Source organism: Heterodontus francisci, chromosome 35, assembly GCF_036365525.1.
Source record: "Heterodontus francisci isolate sHetFra1 chromosome 35, sHetFra1.hap1, whole genome shotgun sequence".
Classification (NCBI taxonomy): Eukaryota; Metazoa; Chordata; class Chondrichthyes; order Heterodontiformes; family Heterodontidae; genus Heterodontus; species Heterodontus francisci.
This window is the reverse complement of record NC_090405.1, coordinates 33,288,688-33,303,913: the sequence shown is the minus strand read 5'-3', so window position 1 is coordinate 33,303,913 and position 15,226 is coordinate 33,288,688. Positions and strand designations below refer to the sequence as shown.

The window sequence follows — 15,226 nt, the reverse complement described above, 5'->3', positions numbered from 1 at the left end:
TGGTGGGTGATGACCGCAAGAAGATTATGCAAGTATGCGCAGAGTATCCAAGGAGCTGCCGTGACTCTTTCATCCTTTGGCAGTCTCAAGTTCCGTAGGTGTTCTCTCCACCAGACAGCCTCAGCAGTTGACTCCTGGGGGCCCAGGGATACTCACTCAAAGCCTGGCTGATGATCCCAGTGAGGAACCCTGCCACGGAGGCACAGGAGAGGTACAACCAAAGCCATCTTACCACCAAGGCGACAATAGAGCAAGCCACTAGCTCACTCAAAACGAGGTTCCGCTCCCTTGACAGATCTGGAAGCACTGTTTCAGTATGCCCCGGTTAGAGTCTGCAGGATTGTTGTGATCTGTTGCACCCTTCACAACATGGCACTACAGAGAGGACTGTAGCTGGCGGCGGAGGAAGGTGGAGAGCACCTGCCTCTGAGTCGGAAGAGAAGAGGGCTGATGATGATGAGGAGGAGTAGCCTGATGTGCAGTTGGTGCTTGCAGCCGCAGACCTGGCTGCCCGAGAAGCCCGCGACGCCGTCTCCCAGGCATGCTTCAGTTGAGGTGTGCTTGCATCGTTGCAGGCTTTCCATTAAGACCCCTGTATGTTTGAGGAGGTTGACTGTGAGGGATGGCTACGCGAGGGCAAAAGGATGCGGGTGAGTGTAAATGTCTGTTGAGATGGAGATTTGAGGAGGTGGCTGGAGAGAAAGGAATGTCTGACAGTAAAGTGTGTCGGTCAGAGGAGCGCTGTGCAGAAGAATGCGAGGGGGGTGAGAGCTGCAGGACACTCACTTTCCCAGACCTCATGAGGTCATTTGAACCTGTTCTGGAACTGGATCCAGGTCCTCAGCATCACACCTCAGCTGCTGACAGCCTCTCTGCGACATGCAGCCATGCCTGCTGGGTGAGGCTGGCTGGCCTCTTCCTGCTGTCTTCAGGGAAGACGACTTCTCTCTGTGCCCTCACTGCATCAATCATTACCTCCGCAGATGAGTCTGTGAACTATGGGACAGCCTTTCCATGTCTTCCCTCCATTCTGCAGGTCTTTGCTGCTTCACACTGGATTGCCTGCTGCAATCACTGTGCCATTGTGAATCCTGCTAAGGTCCCTTTTAAATCGAGATCCTTCACTGTTTAGACACATGGTCAAGAAATGTGGGGGCAGGATGATAATTACATTACTCTGGGAAAGAGCAATGGCAAGGCGAGAAAATTAGGTTCCTGTTTAGTTTAGTTTAGTTTAGAGATACAGCACTGAAACAGGCCCTTCGGCCCACCGAGTCTGTGCCGACCATCAACCACCCATTTATACTAATCCGACACGAATCCCATATTCCAATAACATCCCCACCGGTCCCTATATATTTCCCTGCCACCTACCTATACTAGGGGCAATTTATAATGGCCAATTAACCTATCAACCTGCAAGTCTTTGGCATGTGGGAGGAAACCGGAGGAAACCCACGCAGACACAGGGAGAACTTGCAAACTCCGCACAGGCAGTAACCAGAATCGAACCCGGGTCCCTGGAGCTGTGAGGCTGCAGTGCTAACCATTGCGCCACTGTGCCGTCCTGTCACGAAAATCGTCCTGCTGTTCTGGCAGGGATCGCCTTCAAAAGATTCCTCCCAATGCCTCTATCAGACCTGTAAAACTGTTAGGAGTAAAATTTCATTTTTTTTCTTCCTGCATCTGTGACATTTTCCTTGAAGATTGATCTATTTGGATAATGGAATGTAGCCTGGGCAGGTTTAAGCAGTTGTGCGTGAACGTTGTTGGCTGTAATTTCTGCCCTTTTGAGTATGATTTATGTCGTAGAAATTTCCAGACAGCCCATTCAAAAGCCAAGTTGTGCCATTTATAGCAAGCCTAACGATATTCTAACTTCTCATTTAGATACTGATGGGCCAGCTATGCAGCTCCAGGATTTTCTGTTTTTATTTCACAGGGTAGGTGTAGGCATAAGGTGTCAGACATGGTTTAGTGGGTAGCATACTCTTGCCTCTGAGTCAGAGGGTCCTGCTTTCATTCATTACAGCCTTGGTCCAAATGTGGACAAAGGAGCTGAACTCCAGAAGTGAGGTGAGAGTGACTGCCCTTGTCATCAAGGAAACATTTAACCAAATATGGCATGAAAGAGCCCTAGTAAAATTGAAGTCATTGGGAATGAGGAGTGAAGTCTCCACTGGTTGAGTCATACCTGACACGATGCCCCAGGACATTACTGCAGGAATTCCTCAGGGTAGGGTCTCGGGCCCAACCATCTTCAACTGCAACGTAAGGCTAAAAGTTGAGAAGTTCACTGATGATCGCAGTAGTCAGTACCATTTGCAACTCCACGGATAATGAAGCAGTCCATGCCCACATGCAGAAAGACGTGGACAACATTCAGGCTTGGGCTGGTAAGTGGTAACAAGAAGAATCTAACCATCTCCCCTCGACATTCAATAGCATTACAATCCCTGAATCACCACCATCAACATCTTGGTGGTCACCATTGAACAAAATCTCCCCAAAGCCTTTCCGCCACCTACAAGGCACAAGCCAGGAGTGTGATGGAATGCTTCTCACTTGTCTGGATGAATAAAGCTCCAGCAATAGATGAAGGAACAGTGATTTACTTCCAAGTCAGGATGGTGTGTGGCTTGGAGGGGAACTTGCAGGAGGTGGTTTTTCACATGCGTCTGCTGCCCTTGTCCTTCTAGGTGGTAGAGAGCACGGGTTTGGAAGGTGCTGTCGAAGGAGGCTTGACAAATCAGTCTGCTTGACTGGCACACCATTCCTTAAACATTCACTCCCTCCATCACTGATGCACAATGGCAGCAATGTGTACCATCTACACGATGCACTGCAGCAACTTGCCAAGCCTCCTTCGACAGCACCTTCCAAACCCGTGCTCTCTACCACCTAGAAGGACAAGGGCAGCAGACGCATGCGAGAAACCACCTCCTGCAAGTTCCCCTCCAAGCCACACACCATCCTGACTTGGAAGTAAATCACTGATCCTTCATCTATCGCTGGGCTAAATCCTGGAACTCTCTCCCTAACATCACTGTGAATATACCTTCGCTACTCGGATTGCAGTGGTTCAAGAAAGTGGGTCACCACCAGCTTCTCGAGGGCAATTAAAGATGGGCAACAAATGCTGGCCTTGCCTACAACCCATGAACGAATAAAAAAGAACTCCAGAATCTTGAGTAAAAATACAGACTGACACTGCTGTGCAGTACTGAGGGTGTGCAGCACTGATGGAGATGCCGTCTTTTCTTGAAACTGAGGCCCTGCCCGCCCCCTCAGGTGAACGTGAAAGATTTCTCCGCACTATTTCAAAGAAGAGCAGGGGAGGTCTCCTGGTGTCCTGGCCAATATTTATCCCTTAACCAACATTGCTAAAAAATTATTTATTGCAGTTTGTGGGATCTTTCTGTGCATAAATTTTTTGCCACATTCCCTACATTACAACAGTTACTACATTCCAGAAGTATTTCAGTGGCTGTCTATATGCTTTGGGACATTGTGAGAATGTAAACACAAGCTTTTCTTTGTTTTGACTCATCATTTTCTATTTCCAAAGGGGTGATAATTAATTTCTGGACTTCATTTTTTTAAATTTCTGTTTGTAGTTTTATTTTCCCTTTTTGTGATTGCGCAGAAACCCTGTTCCGTTGATGCATTCTGAATATCCACTGCTTCTGACTGTTTTACTTAATTCGTGATTGTTTTATAAAGCGGTGAAAAGTGAAATAGTTCAACAGGAAGGTTTGATTGGTTTTGTGATAGAAAACACATCTGTCTCGAATGTTAAAAGTACTGTTATCGCCTAAAGGCTTCAATGCTGCCTACAAACACTTGGCTCAAACAGCAACTTCTGCACTAGTATACTAGTAAAAACATAGCAACACTCCTGTTGTGAAAGGTTTTTCTCACCAGCCGCAGAAGTTAGCATCACTACAAGAGCAACATCTCCTTGCATTTATATAGCACCTTTAACATAATAAAATGTCTCCAGGCATTTCATGAGAGCATTATCAGACAAAATTTGCTACCGAGCCACATAAAGAAATATTAGGTCAGGTGGCGATAAGCTTGGTCAAAGAGGTATGCTTTAAGGAGTGTCTTAAAGGAGGAGCAAGAGAGGTAGAGAGAATTAGGGAGGGAATTCCAGAGTTTAGGGCTGATGGCACAGCCACCAATGGTGGAGTGATGAAAATTGAAGATGAGCAAGTAGCCAGAATTGGAGGAGCGCAGAGATCTGAGTGTTGCAGGGCTGACGGTGATTTTTTTTTTTTTGCCAATCTTTTCACATCCTTTCCTGTGAGTGCTGGTTTGTGGTTGTACAGGTGCTCATACACTCTAACATCTTCGTAGGTGAGCCAAGCAAATTGGTTATCAGTGGCCTATTTCACTATGAGGGGCATTACAACTGAACCCAATCCTGCCTTTGCCCCATGTCTGTGTACAAGCGCTTTCCAGTAGAGGACAATGGAAAGTGAACAGGTGCAGGAAGCCCAGCCAATATTCCTCTCCAAGACCTAATCGTACTAAGACTCACTGTAGTTCTGTCATTGCCACCTCAGGTGAGACCAGTTAACTCAGCACAAAAAAAAAACATATCTGCCATCACCCTGATCGCACAAGGTATGTCTATCCACTAAGCTAGTGGGGAACCCTGAACTATGTCCATTTAACTAAACAAATACAATCTGGCATGTACATTAAGTTAGTAGCGTTTGTTCCAATATGAAGTTCTGTTTTCATCATGGAATGGTTAATCTGCATTTTGAGTGACACACCATTGAAATCATTGATAAAGAATTTAAAACTTCTCAAGTTACTATGAACTTTCAAAGCTGTTTCACACATCCAGCTCAGAAAATCTGGTTCTAGAATCAGGAAGCCTATTGGATGCTGCATAGTGAACATCTTATGAACATGGGTTTCAATATCTATATTGTTCTGTCATTGCTTTTAAAAGTGATTCATGATTTCTTTCAGCCATTGAATAAATGTCAAGCTCTTGTCAGAAGGGAATCTGTCGTTAATTTGGAAAATTTCCGGAAGTTATATCTCAGGAGGAAATGGAAAGTAGGTGAAATTCACCCTGCAAAATGGTACTAAAGTAATTGTTTCTGTCACTTCTTGTTAAACAGCCTTTCAGTTTCTTTTGTGACTGATAAATCTCCCATTTCTTTTCAGCTAACTTATACGATTGTATCATTTTGCAATCATTTGACTCGATCCTTCCTGAAGAAAGATTATTTAAAGAAAGATGAAGCTTCGGTAGGTGGAGCTACAGAAATGGATCTTATTCACAGCAAGTTTGTTTGCTGACTTTTAAGTACCGACCTCAAAGATTATAGGTTACATTTCCCTTGAAGAATTAATAACCCGAACATTTCTTAAAATAGTGGGTGAGCGATTTTGCTAGAGCTACTTCAGTGCAATCCAATTTGAATGCACGTGCTGTCATCCCCTTCACAGCTGCTCCTGTGAAGGCTCGGTTTCCCTATTATCCTGCCAGCCAGCTCCACAATGCACCAGCTATTCCAATATCCCAGCCAGATTTCTCTCCCATGCAAAGTCCCAACACGCGCACCTACCCCATCCTGACTTCAGTATGTCCCCACGTGATAGCGAAGATCATTGTCCTTTTCATCAAATCCCTCTATGGCCTTGCTCCTGCTTATCTCTATGATGCCTATCAGTCTTATTAACCACACATACTTTTTCTCCTCCCATAACTTTTTTTTTCCCAGCTCTCACACCAGCCATCCTGCATCCCTCTGATATTGCCAGTTTACTAACAAACTAGGGTCAAATGTAATGTGGGCTCAGGCACACTAGGATCTATACTGAGATTGTCTCAACGAATTTATGTCAGACCCTATCAGGTTATCAGACAAAGAAGAATTTCGCTCCACCATTCTGGGTGCATTTGAACCCTAGTTCCAGAGTGAGGACTAGTATCTATCCCAGTATTGTTCACTCCAGTTCAGTGTGGGACCAGTATCTGTCCCAATATTCACTCTGGTTCCAGGCGAGGGCCTATATATCCTAATATTGTTCACTCTGGTTTCAGTGCGAGGGCCAATATTTATCTCGATATTCACTCTGGTTCCAGTGCGAGGGCCAGTATCTATCCCGATATTCACTCTGGTTCCAGTGCGAGGGCCAGTATCTATCCCGATATTCACTCTGGTTCCAGTGCGAGGGCCAGTATCTATCCCGATATTCACTCTGGTTCCAGTGCGAGGGCCAGTATCTATCCCGATATTCACTCTGGTTCCAGTGCGAGGGCCAGTATCTATCCCGATATTCACTCTGGTTCCAGTGCGAGGGCCAGTATCTATCCCCATATTCACTCTGGTTCCAGTGCGAGGGCCTGTATTTATCCCCATATTGTTCCCTCCCGTTCCAGTGTGAGCCAGTATTTCCCCACCATCATCCAGTTCTCCTCCTGCTCTTATAGCACAGAATTTATATTTTTACCTTATGGGGTAAAAAGGTACTTGTTTTTCCCTCCAGTGATCTATGGCTCAATGGTTGCACTCTTGTCTCAGTCAGAAAGTTGTGGATTCAAGTCGCGCTTCAGAGACTTGATCACAAAATCTAGGCTGACACGCCCAGTGCAGTACTGAGGGAGTGCTGCACTGTCGAAGGTGCATTCTTTCAGAGGCCCTGTCTTCTCAGATGAATGAAAAAGATCCTTTGCCACTATGTTGAAGGAGAGCAAAGGATTTCTCCCTGGTGTCCTGGTCAATATTTATCCTTCAACCAACATTATAAACAGTTTTTCTGGTCATCGCATTGCTGTTTATGGGGTCTTGCTGTGCAATAAAAAATTGGATGCTGCATTTTTTACATTACTATAGTAACTACAAATCAAAAGTATTTAATTGGCTTTTAATCAAAAGTACTTAATTGGCCATAAAGTGCTTTAGGATGCTCGGAGGCTCTAGAAAGGCAGTATATAAATGCTTTCTGTTTTTAGAGGCAGTGTGATAGTGACAATGAAGATGTGAGTTTGAAACGAAGACCATCCAGGCCAAGGAGGCGTAGCAGCACATCATAAAGAGACGTCTGCTAGTGTTCTACTAAAGAGGAGCAAAGCCGACGGCAGGTTGATCATTGTACAGTCTGTTAGAATTAACAAAACCTGAAACTGCACCAGAGTTGTTTCTCCCAGTGGCTGTGTTGATGACAGGCACAGTAAATGGATAAATGCCACTTTGAATACATGTACAGATTGGATGAATGATGGGTAGGCCTGTGCTACCAACTGTAATGTTTTCATTGATAAGGCACGTCGGAAGGAAAAGTGTGCAATATATTTTTACAGCTCATTGTATTTTTTTATGTTTAGACCTGCATATGTTGATTAAGGTTTTAAGAGTCACAATCCAGTCTTATTTAAATATCACTCTTGTGATTGTTCCAATGCATTGCATTGCAAGAACAGTGAGATGCAGTCCCCTGACCATGTGATGGGCTCTCCATTTCAGGCCTGCCGCTCTGGGCAGTTTGAGTGGAGGTCAGACACTTGGCCAAAGAGGAATAGGGCCGGGGAGGAGAGCTAAAGGAATGGAGGGCACTGTAGTTTTAAGAGTTCTGTTGAAACTGTACACCCTACATTGCTAGTTGGGGCGTTTCACTTGTGTGTGGGTGCTTGGATAACCCCTAGTGTAGGATAGTAATAATGTTTGCTTGCTTTCTGTTGAATGGTGAGCAATGCTGAATCACAGCTCTGCCAGAATGTTCAGCCTGCTGGCTGATGAGTGGAGGTCCAGTAACATGTAAAGCAACAACTTCTGAAAGGAGCCTTGCTGAAGGGGAGTCCAAGCATAGAGCTGCCTGAGCCACGTCGAATATCACTAGTTTCTGCTAACATTAATTTTTACGTAATCATTGCTTTAGATATCTTTAGATTTTAGTCTTTTTTTAAGACTGTAATATTGATGAAATGAGCAACTTTATATGGTACAACATAATGCTTACTGCATGAGATCTGAAACGATTATCTGTTTTATATATAATGGAAGTAAACAGAGAAGCGATTACTGGTGTAAATAACCTCAACAGGAATTTTAAAGAATGGCACTTTCAAAATGTTTAAAAGCATGTTCTAAATCATAGCATGTTTGGACACTGTTGGAGATTAATGAAAATCTAGGCAAAGCTATTGCACCTTTTATCAGTAAGGGTAATTCTATTAACTATATGTAACAGTAAGCTGGCTGCTCATCCAAATTTTCAATTACTGTAATACTCTTCAAAATGTTAGTGCCTGATGCCTGGAATTAATTGCCTTGAACTGTCAATTCTGCCTCTAGTTAGTTTACAGAAGCAGTACTGCAGGGTTAATAATACCTTCATCCCAACACCCAAATCTTCTTGGTGACTTATCTGGAAAATGCATTTTCGTGTACCTATTTTACAGTGAAGTAAATAGACTGTCTGTCAGCAAAAGCCAAGTGATTAATTAGTGTTCTCAGATACTCCAATACCTGAATTATTGATGGTGAACTGTAAATGAAGTGTGGAGCTTGGAAAGGGTGGTGATATACAACTTAGTGTGGATGTGGGGAGCTGATGTGAGAGGAGCTTACTGGCAGGGTGGGAATATTGAGCCTTGAAGTGATGAAGCCCATAGACTATGTTCATAATGGAGTGGATGTGAGCGAGGAAACTGAGCTCAGTGAAGCAGTTCGCTGAGGTTTTGCACTTCCTGACTTGGCTTCAGAAGGCAAACAGGAAGGAGGTTGGACTTCAGTATAGAAACTCCAAGATGCTGACGGATGTTTAAGTAAGGAAAACCTAGTTCATCCCTTTGTTGGAGAATTGGAGGCTGTACAGTCATATCCTTAGTCTCCTCCCTAACCTGAGGAGCCCAGAAATTACTCAGTCTCAAAATGTTGTCATGATAAAGACATACAGCATCTGGACATAGGGTGAATCTGTTCATCTTTATGTGGTTCACTCTCACTAGCAGCAGGTTGAGTGTCCCACTTGTTCAGGTCAACAAAAATGCTGAGGGGTGGCTACAGGATTATCTAAGAGAGCTTGTTATATAGGTACGTACAACACATTTCCACACATGCGAGTACTGAGCTTCTCATAGTTGTTTCTGAATTCATTGACTTGAAAAAATACTGGAGAGGGAACAGGTGGAGTTGAAAGGTGTCATTTGCTTAGAGGTCCAGATTGGCAGCATTGTCCCTAAGCTCCCCAATGACTTGACAAATTAACTGGCAACAGAGTAAATTAAATCTACTTTCCAGAGTCAAGTAAAATAGTCAAGGCAGCCTTGTGTTCTGATGTGTGTTCGCTTGCTCGCTCTCTACCTGGAAAACTAGTTTAAAAACTAGTAAAAATAGCCCAGATTATAGGCTTGATGACATGTCGAAATGATTTAGACCGAAAGGCAGTGGAATATAGGCTTTCCATAACTTAAGCTGAAGCTGTGCCTAACATTCCACTTCCATTACAATGGGGTGTGCTTACAAAGTTTGCAGTAGTGAGAGTTTGAAACTTACTGAGGGCATTGAGAGTGTGGAAGATTTGTGATTTATTCATTGAAGTCTGGAGTTTTCTGGCATTTTGGAATTTGCTATTTTCTGCCTTTCAAGTCAAAAATAATTTACCTCAGAGTTAGATATTATTAGTAGAAAAAAATCATTGCAAAGCTGGATTGAAGTCTTTAGAGTCCAGTTCCAGGGACTGTAATCCTCAGAATGTGACACTGATGATGACAATGGGATCATACCCTAAATTTTGCAAGCTCAGTGAGAGAGAGGTAGAGTTATCAACTCTGGTTGGACGTCTTCCTGGAGGGTTCAACCTGCCTCCAGCCACATCACCCAGTCAAACAGCCTTTGCTCCCATCTCCAATGCTTTTGAAACTAATAAACAAAAGTGATCAAGGAATATTTTTAAATTTTTTTAATATCCATTTCCCCTGGGTTACTTGTAACAATGCGCCTGCCCAACGCAAGCCATGTTCCTCTTGACCCCGAGAGAGGGAGCTGATTTTTTTTTTAATGTAAAACTCGTGTTTAGAGTCTGTTAGAGTCAGACTGTTTTTTCAGGCCTGGAGTGTGCTGGCTGGGCCCACGTCCACCCATGCTGATTTCGCCAGGCATATTGTCTTCCATAGGTATGCCAGGTGCTGACTGAAGCAGCATCTCTTACAGCATCCTTTGTTTTGTGAAGGATAGGTAAAGCTTTAGCCCTTTGCAAGGCAAGTTTTGGTGGGGGGAGGGTGACCTGTTTGGGCCTGAGCCCCATCATGCTAATCTGTGAACTGAAACGTTACAGTGCACATCTACAATAATCCCAACCGACAGTGCAGTCTACATTCACAAGATAGAGCTAACTCACTGTCCCGGTTTTTCCCTTGTTCAAATCCCAAGACAACCCACAGGCAGGTGCGGATTACCTGGTTTTTAACTTTTATGTAAAAATAATTTTTTTTAAATAGCTTCAGGAGGAATCAGACCATTAACCTTTTTCTTCATTTACATTCTAATCAGCCTGTGTGCATTTCAAATATTTTCTGTTGTTAGATCCTAAAGAAACAGGCTAGAAATTAATGACAATAGGAGATGAACATTTCGAGCATTTCTATGGCCTTTCTCAGTCTGCCATTTTTATGCAGAGTTTCCAGCCCATATAACTGTTTAATTCCATCTGAAATTTATTTTCATGGACCTGAAATAAAAATAATTAAGCACAAATAACATTTTTCCAAGAGTAACATGCAAGAAAAAGATTGCAGGAACAGGCTGAGTTTTATGCTTTTAAGTGATTGCACTGTCTCCAGTCTGAGGTTTCCAATCTATTGAACTTTTATTGATTATTATCACTCCTTATGGATATTGACTATTGTAGTATGGACAGTGTGGGCTCTCATTCTAGATACTCCATGACAACATAGAGATTTGTGCTGAGAGCATGTAAACAAACTGAAAACAACTTTGTCACTCTCACTCTAACCCTCTGTCATGCACTCCTATCCAATCCTAATAGTGCATTATGGCAATATCCCAAAAGTGGAAATCTCTGTATTTTTAAAATTTAGTACAACTTTTTACCATACCAATCCCACTACCTATTATAGAGTCATAGAGAGATACAGCACTGAAACAGGCTCTTCAGCCCACCGAGTCTGTGCCAACCATTTATACTAACCCTACATTAATCCCATATTCCCTACCACATCTTCACCTTCCCTCAATTCTCCTACCTACACTAGGGGCAATTTACAACGGCCAATTTACCTATCAACCTGCAAGTCTTTGGCTGTGGGAGGAAACCGGAGCACCCGGCGGAAACCCACACGGTCACAGGGAGAACTTGCAAACTCCACACAGGCAGTACCCAGAACTGAACCTGGGTCGCTGGAGCTGTGAGGCTGCAATGCTAACCACTGCGCCGCCCAAATGTATCAAACCATGACAATTCTGCAAGTTCAGTGACAGGAATTTGCAGATAAAGCCAGTTAATATAGTCCCACTAGGAAACATCCTCTCCTGAAAAAAATAAATGCTGCAGCCAGTCTTAAAGGAAACCAAGCTTTGCGTAAGACAATGGCCTCACATGGCCCAGAATGTTCCTTCGTATGAAATCAATTTTTTTTTTAAAAGTTGCATTTTAGCAGTGCCTAAAGTCTCTCGAGATAAGGAGGCCCAAAAGAAAATGTTAGAAAGAAAACTTCCTTGGGGACAAATGCTAAATAAACACAGCTGAAACTGAAACTCTTAGAAACCGTTAGCTCATCTTAAAATGTCCTGCTTCACATTCATGTGAAACCAATGATGGGAGATGGCAATATGTAATTGCCTCCGACAGACTCCAGACCAATCCTGCACGTGATCTGATTGTTGATGCTGAGCACCTTCACCCTCTGGGAGAGGCTGGTTTCTTCTTGTGAAACACTATTCAGGTGATACAGGGGGTGAAATGCTGTTACCAGCTTAAAAGGTTATCAGTTGGCATGCACTTGGATGGAAATAATGGATTATAAATCGATTTGGCCGTTTATGATGTCACTGAGGTGGGACTTGATAGTTTAGCATTTAGGATTAGAGGTAATTCAGTAAGACAGTTTCTGCGGCGTTCCTAAAACTACAATCGACCATTGATCCCAAGCTAAACTAGAAGGAAGGAACCCATCAAAGCATAACTCCTACCAGATGCCCTAATTTCAAAACTGACAGCAATGTCTGCAAATGGGTTTGCTTCATAGATTGACAACCCCAATCTTCTACAGATTAGGAAGCTTCGCCACTTCCTGTGGAAGTGATAGATCGATTCAACCTGTTTACTGGTGGCTCTGTCACCAAATCAACTTTGCTATAGGAAGAATACTGATAGATTACATTTTAAATTATGAATTTTGATGAACAATTGCTTTGTGACACAGGAAAGTATGCCTGTTCTCTCCAGTTTTGACAATGCCTACTTTGCTGTAATATAACCCAGGTAGAAATTATTCTTTGTCAATTTTGAAGGCTAAATATTTTAAAGTAGATTTAGATAATTGCAAGGCACCATATAAATTTTTTTATTCGTCCATGGGATGTGGGCATTGCTGGCAAGACGGATGGGCAATTAATGTTGGCCTTGCCAACGACACCTACAACCCATAAAAGAATTTTAAAAATCCTTATTCATAATATTCTTTGACCTAATATACAAATTTTAGTCTTGTGTATTTTTTAATTGCGCTATGTTACGGTGTGGTCCTCAAAGGTTTAATGGTTATTTTTGGTCCTTACCAATGATTCTGAATGTGTTGCGCTTTGGAGGTGACTGTTTCAATTGGGTGCTCTCAGTGGGGAACTGCGTTCTGAGGGAGCACAGGTCAGGAAATGGTGGAATCTGCAGCGACTGGAGTTTCAGATCTTGGAAACCCCTCCTGTATCTTGGAAGTGTTTTCATAACAACTTCAACAGGCGTCCTTACTGGAAAAGGCTTATTTCCATCCTGTTCCAAGCCACTTAAAAAATTATATCATAGTAACTTACTAGGAGGTCATCCCAGAATCTATGTAATGCTGTATCACCAAGACTTTCCTTTTTGATTAATTTATACATGTCATACTTTAAACCGTTTTTGTAACTTATTTTATTCCACCATTTATATTGTGCAACTTCTGGCTTATGAAGCAGCTGCCAGGGTTCCTGGTTTGCCTCACTTATATACTACAGGGGTGGATTCAGTGTTTCAGGAGCAAAAGAACAGCTGCTTACATGTGAGATTTGCACAAGCATCTTTATTCAAATGTTGCCTTTGCAATCTTCTGCTTCTGGCTGTCAACGTTCCCTCATGTTGAGGAAAATCTGAAGTGGCCAGGAATGTGAATGCCGCATTATGGACAAGCTGAGAGCTCGGCCCGTCCATTGGTAGAATGATATGGAGATCTAACTGGTCAATTTTATTTGCCACCAGTGAAGTTTTTCTACAGGAAACAAACCACCATCCCCAGGTGTTATTGAGAGCCTCAAAACTATGTGGACAAAATATTTTCCCACCAGAAAGTTGTGTTAACAGAAATATTTATGATCACATACAGAAATCTCAAATATCACAACGACAGAGCACTAAACTGCAGTGGTTTTGATTGTTAAAAGATTATAATCACACCAGCAAGTGAACCTCCCTGTGTATATGGAGCCCTGACTAGCTGCAACTGCATGTTATGCTGCTGCCTTTGATGTAATGTTAACCAAACAGAGTTATTTTTGTACAGAAACTTCAGTTCTGTAATTAACAGTGCAATGTTCTAAATTAACATAGGGAATTTGGAATGAAATTAATTTAATATTTGTTAAAATGTACGAATGTTTAAGCTGTGCTGTACTAATTGACAAATGGCAATATTTGTTTCTATAACTGAAAATGATGAGCAAAGAGAATCTTAGAAATGTCATGTACAATTTTTAAAATTTCAAAATATTGGAGGTTTAGCGAGTTAGATTTAACCAGGATTATTTTGGGATGATGGACTCAAAGCTGTGATATAGAGCAGGGATTTTTCATTTGTTGTATTAATTAAAACTCTCTTATCCAGATACTGGACTATGTATGTCTGAATACTGTGATTGCAATTTTGTACAGTATTTTTCTATAAATAAAGTGCTGAATACAACTTTTGACTGTCATTTGATATGATTATACAGGTTCACTTGCCGTGGTTTATCTGAATGTTATGAAAACAAAACCCTCATACCACGTACTAATCTTTCCAGTATATAATGGGAGACTTTTACTAATGGAAATTGATTGCGAACACTCCAGTAAAAGAGTACTCAGCTGACTGAGTGGAACTCCATGATAAGTAAAACCTGAGAAAGCCACAGGTTTTGTTGCAGAAATGGTCATGAAATATTTGAGATTCAAAGACTCTTTTAAAGTCTGAGGTACATTCTAAGTTTCTGACTTACAGTTTCCCATAAGGTGAATTGGATTGGATGCTTTACAAAACATAATTGAGAATCTGTTGGGTGCATTGACAGGTTGGGCAGTCTATATTGTGGTGGTTTGTTTTGCATTGGCATCTGAGGTTTGTCATATCAATTTCTAGGGGCTAAACAATGAAAATTTGTTCTCGTTCCTACTATAAGAAGTGACACAATGGGGTAAAAATTCCTTTGTTTCTCTATGTAGCAACATCATCAATCCATTCAGGAAGAATTCTTCTATTTGGTATTTGTAGTGAGAATTGCAAACATGTTTCTTGAGAACTCAGTTAGGATACGTCACAATTTGATTTAGTCTCTGCAGAAGAATTCCTAACCCAATATTAGCAAGAAGAGTAATAATTACATGCTTCTTGAACTTAATTTGATTTCTGCTGTATAGTAACTGATGCTTCTCCCACATATACAACATATTACATGTTACTTATGGTAGATTTGAATTTTAATAAATATTTTAGTTCCTTTGTTACCTTTTTCATATTCTAAACTTTATAATTTTTTTTAGTTACTAATTGACTTCTGTTTCACATTATTGATTTTTAGTGCAAGAGAATGTGTTTTTTTAATCTCAAGCTAATTCTGTGAATTATACTGCTATCGACTACCCACTCAGAGCTCCAGCAGTGAGGCCACTCAGTTTCTAGTATAGGACCTAACCAAAGAGACAGCTTCCTAATCTTCCATTCTGTTACAAGACATAATAAATGAGACATGTCATAAATGATCAGTTTTTATCCATAAACACAATACAG

General features: G+C 41.9%; 1 protein-coding gene across 2 annotated transcripts in view; it reads left to right on the top strand.

The window, feature by feature from the left end:
• dapk2b (death-associated protein kinase 2b) overlaps positions 1-14,131 on the top strand; it is a 160,287-nt gene extending 146,156 nt beyond the window's left edge. For both annotated transcript variants that reach the window (XM_068015279.1, XM_068015278.1), the window contains 3 exons: positions 4,990-5,079; positions 5,191-5,274; positions 6,986-14,131. In XM_068015279.1, coding sequence (XP_067871380.1) covers positions 4,990-5,079; positions 5,191-5,274; positions 6,986-7,066 — 255 coding nt within the window. In that variant the 3' untranslated portion in view covers positions 7,067-14,131. The remainder of the gene's footprint in view (positions 1-4,989; positions 5,080-5,190; positions 5,275-6,985) is intronic.
• The last annotated feature ends 1,095 nt before the right edge of the window (positions 14,132-15,226 follow it).